Source organism: Capricornis sumatraensis, chromosome 19 (genome assembly GCF_032405125.1).
Source record: "Capricornis sumatraensis isolate serow.1 chromosome 19, serow.2, whole genome shotgun sequence".
In the NCBI taxonomy this organism is placed as follows: Eukaryota; Metazoa; Chordata; class Mammalia; order Artiodactyla; family Bovidae; genus Capricornis; species Capricornis sumatraensis.
Genome location: NC_091087.1, coordinates 24,597,232 through 24,609,463, shown reverse-complemented (window position 1 = coordinate 24,609,463; position 12,232 = coordinate 24,597,232). Strand labels below are relative to the sequence as shown.

Below are 12,232 nucleotides of genomic sequence, written 5' to 3'. Positions count from 1 at the left end.
TCCCTGAGTCAGGAAGATCCCCTGGAGGAGGTCTTGGCAACTCACTTCAGTATTCTTGCCTGGAGAATCCCATGGACAGAGGAGACTGGCAGGTTACAGTCCATAGGTTGCAAAGAGTTGGACATGACTGAAGTGACTTAGGATGCACACATAATGACATGTAGCTACCATTATTTTTATTATTTATTTATTTATTTATTAAATTTTTTATTTTTACTTTATTTTACTTTACAATACTGTATTGGTTTTGCCATACATTGACATGAATCAGCCACGGGTGTACATGAGTTCCCAATCCTGAACCCCCCTCCCACCTCCCTCCCCATATCATCTCTCTGGATCATCCCTGTGCACCAGCCCCAAGCATCCTGTATCCTGTATCGAACATAGACTGGCAGTTCGTTTCTTACCTGATAGTATACATGTTTCAATGCCATTCTCCCAAATCATCCCACTCTCCTTTTCCCACAGAGTCTAAAAGTCCACTCTACATATCTGTGTCTCTTTTGCTGTCTCACATACAGGGTTATCATTACCATCTTTCTAAATTCCATATATATGCGTTAGTATACTGTATTGGTGTTTTTCTTTCTGGCTTACTTCACTCTGTATAATAGGCTCCAGTTTCATCCACCTCATTAGAACTGATTCAAATGTATTCTTTTTAATGGCTGAGTAATACTCCATGGTGTATATGTACCACAGCTTTCTTATCCATTCATCTGCTGATGGACATCTAGGTTGCTTCCATGTCCTGGCTATTATAAACAGTGCTGTGATGAACATTGGGGTACATGTGTCTCTTTCAATTCTGGTTTCCTCGGTGTGTATGCCCAGCAGTGGGATTGCTGGGTCATAAGGCAGTTCTTGCAATTTTTTAAGGAATCTCCACACTGTTCTCCATAGTGGCTGTACTAATTTGCATTCCCACCAAGAGTGTAACAGGGTTCCCTTTTCTTCACACCCTCTCCAGCATTTATTGCTTGTAGACTTTTGGATCACTGCCATTCTGACTGGTGTGAAATGGTACCTCATTGTGGTTTTGATTTGCATTTCTCTGATAATGAGTGATGTTGAGCATCTTTTCATGTGTTTGTTAGCCATCTGTATGTCTTCTTTGGAGAAATGTCTATTTAGTTCTTTGGCCCATTTTTTGATTGGGTCATTTATTTTTCTGGACTTGAGCTGCATAAGTTGCTTGTATATTTTTGAGATTAGTTGCTTCATTTGCTATTATTTTCTCCCATTCCAAAGGCTGTCTTTTCACCTTGCTTATAGTTTCCTTTTGGCTGAGCAAGGTCTTAGCTGCAGTACATGGGATCTTTGTTGTGGCACACTGAATCTTTAGCTGTTGCAGCAAGTGGGATCTTGTTCCCTGACCAGGGATCGAGCCCCGGGTCCCCTGCATTGGGAGTGCAGAGTCTTAGCCACTGAACCACCAGGGAAGTCCCTACAGGATGAGGATTTCTGATGAACCAGCTGTCCTGTGGGAACAGGAGGCTATCTAGGTGGCTTGCTCTGCAGGAACCACTGGTGATTTTCCCAGAAAAAGGATTAGGGAAGAGCCATCCCAGAGTGGCCAGGAACCCTTTCCATTTCCCCAAGACTGCTCCTCACTATGTACCAGCCCCTTGCTCTCTTGGGCAGCCCCCTCGGCACTGGAGGCTGGGAGGTCTTCCCACAGTCTGGGATCTGCATCCCCCTCTCCCCTCCTCCCTTGCCTGGGTCCCCTCTTCCCCTGCCTGGGTCCCCTCCTCCCCTGCCTGGGTCCCCTCCTCCCCTGCCTGGGTCCCCTCCTCCCCTGCCTGGGTCTCCTTCTCCCCTCCCTGGGTCCTGCATCCACCCCTGCCTGGGTCCCTTCCTCCCCTGCCTGGGTCCCCTCCTCCCCTGCCTGGGTCCCCTCCTCCCCTGCCTGGATCCCCTCCTCCCCTCCCTGGGTCCCCTCCTCCCCTGCCTGGGTCCCCTCCTCCCCTCCCTGGGTCCTGCATCCACCCCTGCCTGGGTCCCCTCCTCCCCTCCCTGGGTCCTGCATCCACCCCTGCCTGGGTCCCCTCCTCCCCTCCCTGGGTCCCCTCCTCCCCTGCCTGGGTCCCCTCCTCCCCTGCCTGGGTCTCCTCCTCCCCTCCCTGGGTCCTGCATCCACCCCTGCCTGGGTCCCCTCCTCCTCTGCCTGGGTCCCCTCCTCCCCTGCCTGGATCCCCTCCTCCCCTCCCTGGGTCCCCTCCTCCCCTGCCTGGGTCCCCTCCTCCCCTCCCTGGGTCCTGCATCCACCCCTGCCTGGATCCCCTCCTCCCCTGCCTGGGTCCCCTCCTCCCCTCCCTGGGTCCTGCAACCTCCCCTGCCTGGGTCCCCTCCTCCCCTGCCTGGGTCTCCTCCTCCCCTTGTGACCCAGACTCTGCTGGGCCGGCCAGCCAGGCAGTAAAAGGAGATTGATGCCCTTGCCTCCTAGGAAAATCCATCACTTTTTGGCGTGTGGGTCAGATGGCTTCACCAGAGGCAGCTCTGAGCTGCACAGTGTGAGCTAAAAATAAACACACCAAAAAGGTCCAAATAGCCGTGTGGGCGTCTGAGATGGAAATGGCCCACTCCCGCCACTCCCTGGGGACCCGCACAGCGCCCTTTCCTCCCACACTCTTCCCCACCTACACCCTTCTCCCGGGGGCCTCCGGGGTGGGTGGGTGGAGGAGGGCTCCTACTCTTTCCCTTGGGAAATGCTGCCTTCCATCCAGGAATGGACAGGGTAAGAGAAGTCGGGCCGGAGTCGAGGAAGCAGGAAGACGGAGGACTGAGCTTCTCGGGAAAGTGGAAAAAGACTCAGAAAGGTGGCTTCAGGTAACAGAAAGCACACAGACTCAGGAGCCAGAAAAAGAAGATCGAGTCCTTTGGCCGTGTCTTAGCTCCGGCAGCTTGGAAAAGCTACCTACCTGCCTCCGTGTTTTCATCTGTGAAAGGGGTGCAATCACACCTACCTCTCAGTGTTATCGTGAGAATGGCATGCGGAGGAGATAACAGGACTGGGAACCCATGAATCCCTTTACCTACGTCTTCTTCCCCTTTGGGTTCAGAGAAGGAAGCTGCGCAGAGTTCTGGGATCTCGAGTCTTGTTGGTACACAGGGTTCTCCACATGGAAGTGATTAGTTTTATGTGTTTGGCCCCAGTCCAGCCTCTCCATCGCCGAAGCTCCCACGTTACCTCGTGGAGCTCTTATCCCCACGGCTGGAGGGAGGGTCTCTCTTGGGGAAGGATTTACGGTGGGATGGAGTCTGTTTTTATTTTCTATTCCTTCTGCTACCCCTCCTCAGGTCTCCTCACTCCATCTGTGGACTATGCTCAAGTATTGGTCTCAAAATACTTGTCCCTGCAGATGACTAGAGTCCAGCAATGTTGTTCTGAGCCACTGGGTGTTTCCAAGTCTCTGAAGGAGATCCATTCGCAGACCTGGGGCAGACATGCTGGTCCATGGGTGGCTTCTGCTTCACGGTTGCAGAGGGCAGATGAGTTCCCAAGTCATGGGCCACTTGCTCTCAGCCACGTTCAAGGCCTGCAGCAGTCAAGCCTGTGACCTCCCGAGGCTGGGGGTTGGCAGCTGCCCTGGGGTGCCTGTGTGTGCTAAGTCGCTTTAGTCATGTCCGACTCTTTGCGACCCCATGAACTGTAGCCCACCAGGCTCCTCTGTCCATGAGATTTCCCAGGCAAGGATACTGGAGTGATTAGCCATTCCCTCCTCCAGGGGATCTTCCCGACCCAGGGATCGAACTCAGTTCTCTTATGTCTCCTGCATTGGCAGGTGGGTTCTTTACTACTAGCGCCACCTGGGAAGCCTGGGCACTTAACTCCTGAGATTTGGAGGGAGCATTGAGGAAAGGCCCCCTCTGCACTGCTGCCACAAGACTTGTCTGAATCTTCCAAGGCTTGGGATTCTTGCTGCCGAGGGAGGGAGAGGAGATGGAGGGTTCTGAGACGTGACTCAGGCTCAGCAGCTGGAGAACGGGGCCCTGGCCTCCATAGACATTCTCCCTTCTCATTCTGGACTCACTGTGGCCGAGAGTCAGAAGCTGGGGAGGAGGGTGGGAAGCTGGTGAGAGCACCCAGCTCAAAGTTGGACTTAAGGACCCAGGAATGTATGGTTGTCCAAATGGTTCTTTTGAGTTTTCTGTAATATCTTATGGAAAAATGCAAATGAACTTTTTGGCTAGCCCAATATATACTGTGGGCTTACCAGATGGTGCTAGTGGTCAAGAATCCACCTGCAGTTCAAGAAACGAAAGAGATGCAAGTTGGATCCCTGGCTTGGGAAGATCCCCGGGAGAAGGAATGGCAACCCACTCCAGTATTCTCACCTGGGACATCCCAAGGACAGAGGAGCTTGGCGGGCTGCAGTCCACGGGATCACAAAGATGGTCAGACACAACTGAAGTGGCTTAGCATGCACAAGAACCCTGAGGCAGCTGCCAACCCCCAGCTTGGCATGCCTGAGTAACTGAACACACATTGTATACTGTAGCCCTGCCTTTGTAGAGGAGTGTCCAGAAAGTAAGGAGTCTAGAGAGTCATGGTCTCCACTGTGAGGATGAGGGCTGGAAGCTCTGAAAGGGGGCTTGATGAGGCCATATAGGTTAAGTCCAGGATTGCAGGCCTCCTCCTGGTCTTCGATTGGTGATGCCTGACTTATGTCTGCGGGTGTGGAACTTGTTGAGGCCAGTCTGCTAAGGTGAGCATCAGTCATCAGCTGGCTGAATTCTTGCTCCACTCATGTCAACCTTTTCTGCTGGTTCTCAAAGAGGTGTCCTGGGCAGCCAGCAGTACCAATATCACCTTGGGAATTTGTTAGAGAGGGCAAATTCTCAGTCCTCAGCCTGGACTTCCTGAATAGGAATCTCAAGAAGAAGGGCTGAGTGATCAGTTTTCATAAGGCTTCTAGGTGATTGCATTTTCATCCTGTTGCAATGTTGTTGGAGGCTGGGGTTGGGGAGGGGTCTGAGACTAAAGAAGGCTTTTCCATAAAAGGCCTTGCCACTCTGACCTGTCGTGGTGTTCTGGATTCGAGCCCCATTTCAACCACCAGTTGGCAATTCCTGACTTGGCCCTCATTTTCCCTTCATCAGTAATGACGAAAACACCAAAACACACATGGTTTCAGAGGACTTGAAAGTTTACAAACCTTTGCACATAATAGCTCCTGTAGCAGGTAAGTGGAACTTGGGTTATATGATACTCCTCACCCATTTTACAGATGAGGAAACTGAGACTCAAGATGTTTTGTGAGGTGGGCAAGCCCATAGTGGGGGAGGAGCCAGGTCCTGATCCAGGTGCCCTTGACTTCCTACTCCTGACTGACCCCTGTGGGTTCAGAGGTGCAGGCATGGCCTTAGGAAGCTACCATCCTATTACCACCCCATCTTCACTCTTAACCCCACCAGGGCGCTCATCTTTTGGGACCTGTGTGTCATCAGTAGTCACCTGGGAATGATTGTGCAGCGCTGAGCAGATGGTCTCCCTGGAGAGGTCCTGACCTCTCATTTTCTCTTGGTGGGGGACCCTTAGCCTTCCCCTTCAAGGCCAAAATATCCCATTCCTCAGAGGCTGGGAAATAGCAGCAAACGGTGTGAAAAGGGAACCCATTTTTAATTCCCTTTCTGTAAAGATGGGGGCAAAGCCCCGCAGCATGTGGTAGCTCCCCAGGCACCCCATGGCCCGGGAGCCTGCAGGGATGTCTTGCTGAGAGGAAAGAAAATGCTGTGTCAATGCTTTCTCCCACAGATCCCGGAGGGCAGGTCATCTGGGACACAGCAGGGCTACCAAGAATTCTGATAGGAAAAAAAAAAAAATTGAGCAATCTGTTATAACAAGAATCGCCCCTCCCACCTCCGCTAAGCAAAACGCTAACCAAGGCCTGGGAGCCACATCTCTCTGTTCTGGTCCTGTGTCCCCTCGCCCTGGGGGGCAGTCTGCCCTGGTCCTCTGTCTTCAGTGTTCATTTTTTTGACGAGGTCATTTAAGACAGCGCTCTTTCCTGGCTCTGTAATGCTCTTCATAAAGTGAATGCAGGTATTTAATGGGCTTCTGCCTGTTGAACGATGAATGGAAAGGTCGGTGAGTAATCTCTGGCTGGCTCCCCCCGTCGTCAGCCCACTTCTTGTATGATTCCTTCGAAGCATTCTTTCCAAATAGGTGGGAGGGCTGAGGTCACAGCTCTGTTTCCTCCTGGCTGACAGACTTTAATTAGGTTGCTAAATTAGCCAAGATCGTAGCAGTCTTTCTCTTTCTCTACACAGACCCTGGCTCTGGGGAGGTCTCTGGACTTGATTTTCTTATTTCATTGGTTTCTTTCTTTCGTTTTTTTTTTTTTTTTTTGTCTCTCAGGGGAGAGGGATTCTCATGAAAAGGCTTCCCCCCAGATCATTTTAACTTCCACTTTGTGGATTCTGTCGTGAACCAGACACTTTGCTGTAGGAGCATTATAGACATCATAACAAAAGCCAGTGTGGTGTGTCTGTGTATGTGTGTGTGTGTGTGTGTGTGTGGTGTTGGTGTTCATTCCTGTTCACAGGTGAGGACATTGAGGCTGTGGACTGAAATAACTTTCCCAAGCTCCAAAACCTGCAGGGAGGAGGAACCAGGGTTCAAACCCAATTTTTGGTCACCCAGAACAGCTCATGGACCCACAGCATGCAGACATCACCTGAGAGTTTATCAGAGATGCCGAGTCTCAGACCCACTTGAGTCAGGAGCCGTGCAATGCCCAGAGGACTCTTGCGCTCAGTACTTATAGCTGGTTATGCCTGAATCCTGGGTATTAAAGACCACTGGCTCTGGTTTCCCGGTTTCCAGCCGAGGCAGCCATGGTTTAGAGAGCTTCGGGGCTAGTCAGCTAGAGCCAAGATTCGATTCTGGGTAAGACTCAAATCACTGCGTGTTGCCCATTTTTACAGCCAAGATAAGATGCTGGAGCTCGTCTGGCCCCACCGTGGCCTCCAAGGCAGAGCTCCCTGTCCTGGACCCCTGTTCTCCCCAGACCCCTGGGCCTCTAAGGAGAAAACGAGCACCCGAGACTGACCTGGCTGCTCTCCTCTGCCCCCTCCCACAGACGTGCAGCATATTAAAAGGAGAGACATCGTGCTGAAGAGAGAGCTGGGCGAGGGAGCCTTTGGAAAGGTCTTCCTGGCCGAATGCTACAACCTCAGCCCCACCAAGGACAAGATGCTCGTGGCTGTGAAGGTAATGCTCAGAGGGACGTGGGCCCCAGGAAGGAAGAGTGGTGTGGCTGCTGGCCATGGGGGTGGGAAAAAGAGGCTCGCTCCATTCTGGAAGATGGTTTCAATGAACGTTATCAGATGCAATCAAAATGGTATAAACTAATGTAATCAGATGCGCTTGCTCCAAGGTTCATGAAGTTTCCTCTGGACCCTTTGGCTTCAGAGGTCACGAACTGTGACACACAATGGAGGGCTGTGCCCGAGGTGCCGCTGGAGGGATAAGCGAAGCTCATGATGGACCCTGGTTTTATTCTGGAGGCCCTAGGCTCACCCCTGTCCCCTGCTAACCCTCTTCCCTTCTCAGGGACTTTACAGGATGTCCTGTCCACGCCCAGAAAGTCATCTGATCATTTCTCCCGAGTACAGTTGCATGAGGGGTGGGTCGCTCATGGAGGCCCCGAGAGCCGCTGCTCACAGCAGCAAACGTCACAGGGAATAGGAGGTGGGCTGGTGGAGGGGTCGGGTGCTGAGCCTACGGAGGAGAGTGGGTGGGGTTGGAAGACATGCTCAGCTACCTCCTTGGGATCCAGGTTCAGCCCCCAGGGGACAGCATGCCTGAGGGCTACTGTCTCCTGGCAGCTGCTTACTTAGGTCCAGGAACCACAGGGTTTCTGTGTTGCTGAGCCAGCTGAGCAGATTTGCAGCTGGAGTCCAATAGCCTGGGGCAGTAGGCAAAGGACTTTGCTACTGCCAGTTACCCTCCCCTACCCTTGCTCCAGCTTCTGTCAGTCATCGTTGGACAAATCTTTAAACCTGATTGACACAGACAAGAATCAAGTGGCCTCCCTGAGGCACCCGCGGGTCTGGGAAGCCCTGCTCTGGAGCATGGAGTGGGCTGTGCGGGGGTGGGTGTGGTGAGCAGGCCTCTGAGGCTGGAGTGAATTCTGCTCCCTGGACAGAGGACTGGGAGCTGAGATACCCTCCCCACGAGAACTCTCGCCAGGGCCTTGAAAGGCCCCTCTTTAATACTGAGGGCTCTGACTAAGCTGCTCTCTTGATGGAAGCTGAATGTTTCTGTGGCTTCGGGGATCTCTGTCCGGTGTGTCTGCAGAGGGTAAGTGCCCTCTGTAGAGGCAGACAGTGATGTGTGGGCTACAGGCATAGCATGGGAATCAGAGGCCTGGGTTGGCATCTAGCCATCACTGATTAGCAGTGTGACCTTGATGTTTAATCTCTTTGAGCCTCAGTTTCATTATCTGTATAATCAGTTCAGTTTAGTTGTTCAGTCTGACTCTTTGCAACCCCATGGACTGCAGCACACCAGGCCTCCCTGTCTATCACCAACTCCTGGAGCTGCTCAAACTCATGTCCACTGAGTCAGTGATGCCGTCCAACTATCTCATCCTCTGTTGTCCCCTTCTCCTCCTGCCTTCCATCTTTCCCAGCATCAGAGTCTTTTCTAATGAGTCAGCTCTTTGTATTAGGTGGCCAAAGCATCGGAGCTTCAGTTTCAGCATCAGTCCTTCCAATGAATATTCAGGATTGATTAATAGGTGATATAATAGCTCTTCTTTACAATTTTTGTGATTACATTATATAAAATGAAAAATGTTTCGCATACTGCTTGGGATGCAGTAAATGTTAGGAATGAGTCATTGCTGTTTGTTTTTGTCAACATCGTTATACTTTGTTTTTAAGGTTCTTTTGATCATTTTGTTGTTTAGTCTCTAGGTCATATCTGACTCTTTCACGATCCGATGGACTGTAGCCCTCCAGGCTCTTCTGTCCATGAGATTTTCCAGGCTAGAATGCTGGAGTGGGTTTCCATTTCCTCTTCCAGGGAATCTTCCCAACCCAGGGATCAAACCCACATCTCTTGCATTCAGGCAGATTCTTCATTTTTTATTTTTTTTCAAGTCACATTTTCTTCTCTTTTATTTTATTTTTTTAATTTTTTTTTTAATTTTAAAAACTTAAATTCTTACATGTGTTCCCAAACATGAACCCCCCTCCCACCTCCCTCCCCATAACATCTCAGTGGGTCATCCCCATGCACCAACCCCAAGCATGCTGTATCCTGCGTCAGACATGGACTGGCGATTCAATTCTTACATGATAGTATACATGATAGAATGCCATTCTCCAAAATCATCCCACCCTCTCCCTCTCCCTCTGAGTCCAAAAGTCTGTTATACACAGCTGTGTCTTTTTTCCTGTCTTGCATACAGGGTCGTCATTGCCATCTTTCTAGATTCCATATATATGTGTTAGTATACTGTATTGGTGTTTTTCTTTCTGGCTTACTTCACTCTGTATAATCAGCTCCAGTTTCATCCATCTCATCAGAACTGATTCAAATGAATTCTTTTTAATGGCTGAGTAATACTCCATTGTGTATATGTACCACAGCTTTCTTATCCATTCATCTGCTGATGGACATCTAGGTTGTTTCCATGTCCTGGCTATTATAAACAGTGCTGCGATGAACATTGGGGTACATGTGTCTCTTTCAATTCTGGTTTCCTCGGTGTGTATGCCCAGCAGTGGGATTGCTGGGTCCAGGCAGATTCTTTAGCACTGAGCCACCAGGGAAGCCCTTTGTTCGTGTACTTATTTATTATTTATTTTTGACCATGTGGAAGGTGAGATTTTAGTTCCCTGACCAGGGACGGAACCTGTGGCCCCTGCAGTGGAAGTTCAGAGTTCTAACACTGGACCGCCAGGGAAGTCCCAGCATCATTATTGTTGATGTTGATAGTAGCCAAGTGTGCTCAGACATGTGACGTATGACCTGCCAAGCTTACATTGACCATCTAGAATAGGGGTTGTTGAACTTCTTCTCTAAAAGCCAGATAATAAAAGTTGTAGGCTTTGAGGACCATAGGCGCTTCCTTACAGCGACTCAATTCTGCCCATGTAGTGGGAAAGCAGCCTAAACCATACATAAATAAATGGGGGTGGTGGCTGTCTTCCAATGCATTTTTATTTTTTATAAGAATGGATATTGCCTGTCGACCTCTGCTCTAAAAGATAAATAAGAAACTAGCGTATTGTCCCAGAAAAGGCTAATGCCTATTATTGCCGGCTCTCTTAATGAATAAACTTGCTCAGTGTGTCTCCATAGACATGGGGTGATCAGAGGAGCAAGGGTGTCTTTAAACTGCTTGGACCAGGAGTGTGGACTTGTCCCTACACTTAGAATCTACCCTGCCCTAAAATTTTTAATTTATAGGATGACACTCCTCTACTGGGTGTTCCAGCATTCATCTGGGGACTGGTGAAGGAAACTGAGCAATTTTGCGCTTAGAGCAGGAAATGAAATGATGTCATCAACCCTGGGAAGCGTTTCCCACTGAGTGTTGTGGTGTTAAAGGGCAGTGCCCAGACTGGGTAATGCAGAAAATGTGTTTCTGTTTTCACCCTTTTAAAATGGTTTCCTTTCCTCCTTGGGTCTGGGAACCTTGAGGAGATGAATGTTCTGGGATTTTATGCCATTTGCCGCCTGATGGAGCTGCCCAGTGCCCAGCCCCTGGAGAAGATGCTCATTTTCTCTGGAGAACAGCCAGGAAATGGTGCTTCCTGCTTCTCATCCTCTCTAGATTTTACTCCTTTCTTCAGACTCCTTCCCATTGAGTCTGTTCTTAGGTTGAGGCAGAGTAATTATGGACATCCAAAGAACACATCCAAGAATAACCCCAAATTAAGGTTTCCCACAACTGTGGTTTTTAAAGCAAGATTTTTTTTTTTTTTTTTTGCCCAGCAATTGCTATGGTGGAAACAAAGAACAGAAATCCCAGTCTCTGTTCTGAAGACTGTTGGGGAGACAGCAAGGGAATGTCCATGAAAGAAACAGAGCAGAACAAAGCAGTGTGATTTGTATGTATGTGTGGTGGAAGAGTGACATTAGAAGTGCTTGAAATTTTTGATATTTTAAAATAAGTGGTGCCACCCTTAAATAGTTATTTGACAGGCAATAGTACTCTTGCCTCGAAAACCCCATGGACAGAGGAGCCTGGAAGGCTGCAGTCCATGGGATCGCTGAGGGTCGGACACAACTGAGCGACTTCACTTTCACTTTTCATTTTCATGCATTGGAGAAGGAAATGACAACCCACTCCAGTGTTCTTGCCTGGAGAATCCCAGGGACGGGGGAGCCTGGTGGGCTGCCGTCTATGGGGTTGCACAGAGTCAGACACGACTGAAGCGACTTAGCAGCAGCAGCAGCAACAGACTCACTCAAGAGAGTTTCCTCTGACAAACAGCTGATAAGAATATGAGAAAGGTGTCCAGCATTATTTATCATCAGAAAAATGCAAGTTGAACCAGAATGAGATACCACGGTGCGTGAAGCAGAATGGCTAAGTCGCAGTGCCAAAACAAAGTGCTGACGAGGATATGGAGCAATTACAAATTTCATACTCTGGTGAAAGTATAAAGTGGTCTAACTGTTCTGAGAAACAGTTTGGTATTTTAGAACATTAGTGTTTGTGTGACCCAGCATTTGCACTCTAGGTCTAGACCTGACAGGTTATCTATCTGTCTATCCATATAACTACCTACCCATGTGTCTGTCATCTATATCTGTTGATCTGTCTCACCTGTGTCTATCTATCTATCTATCTGATGTATGCATCTATCTAATCTATTTATCTAGTCTCTCTACCTACCTACCTGTGTATATATCTATCATCTGTATCTGTTGATCTCTCTGTCTCACCTCTGTCTATCTAATTGCCTACTTATCTATGGAGAGATATGTTTAAGAATGTTCATAAGCACTCTTTATAGCAGCCCAAAGCTGGAAACAACCCCAGTGTCCATGAGTAGCAGCACGGACAAATAAATGTGGTATATTCTTTCAGTGGGAAACTCTTCAACGAGGAAAATGAATGAACTACAGCTACATGCAACAACTTGGAAGAATCTCAAAATCAATGTTGAATGAAAAAAGACAGATACAGACATATATTATATATGCATAGATACATGTGTGATTTCACTCATTTAAAAGTAAAAAAATAAGTAAAACTAAGCT

General features: G+C 49.2%; 1 protein-coding gene across 4 annotated transcripts in view; it reads left to right on the top strand.

The window, feature by feature from the left end:
* Positions 1 to 12,232, top strand: part of NTRK3 (neurotrophic receptor tyrosine kinase 3) — a 414,880-nt gene that overhangs the window by 347,553 nt on the left and 55,095 nt on the right. For all 4 annotated transcript variants that reach the window (XM_068990813.1, XM_068990812.1, XM_068990811.1 and 1 more), the window contains one exon: positions 7,089 to 7,219. In XM_068990813.1, the coding sequence (XP_068846914.1) occupies positions 7,089 to 7,219 (131 nt within the window). The remainder of the gene's footprint in view (positions 1 to 7,088; positions 7,220 to 12,232) is intronic.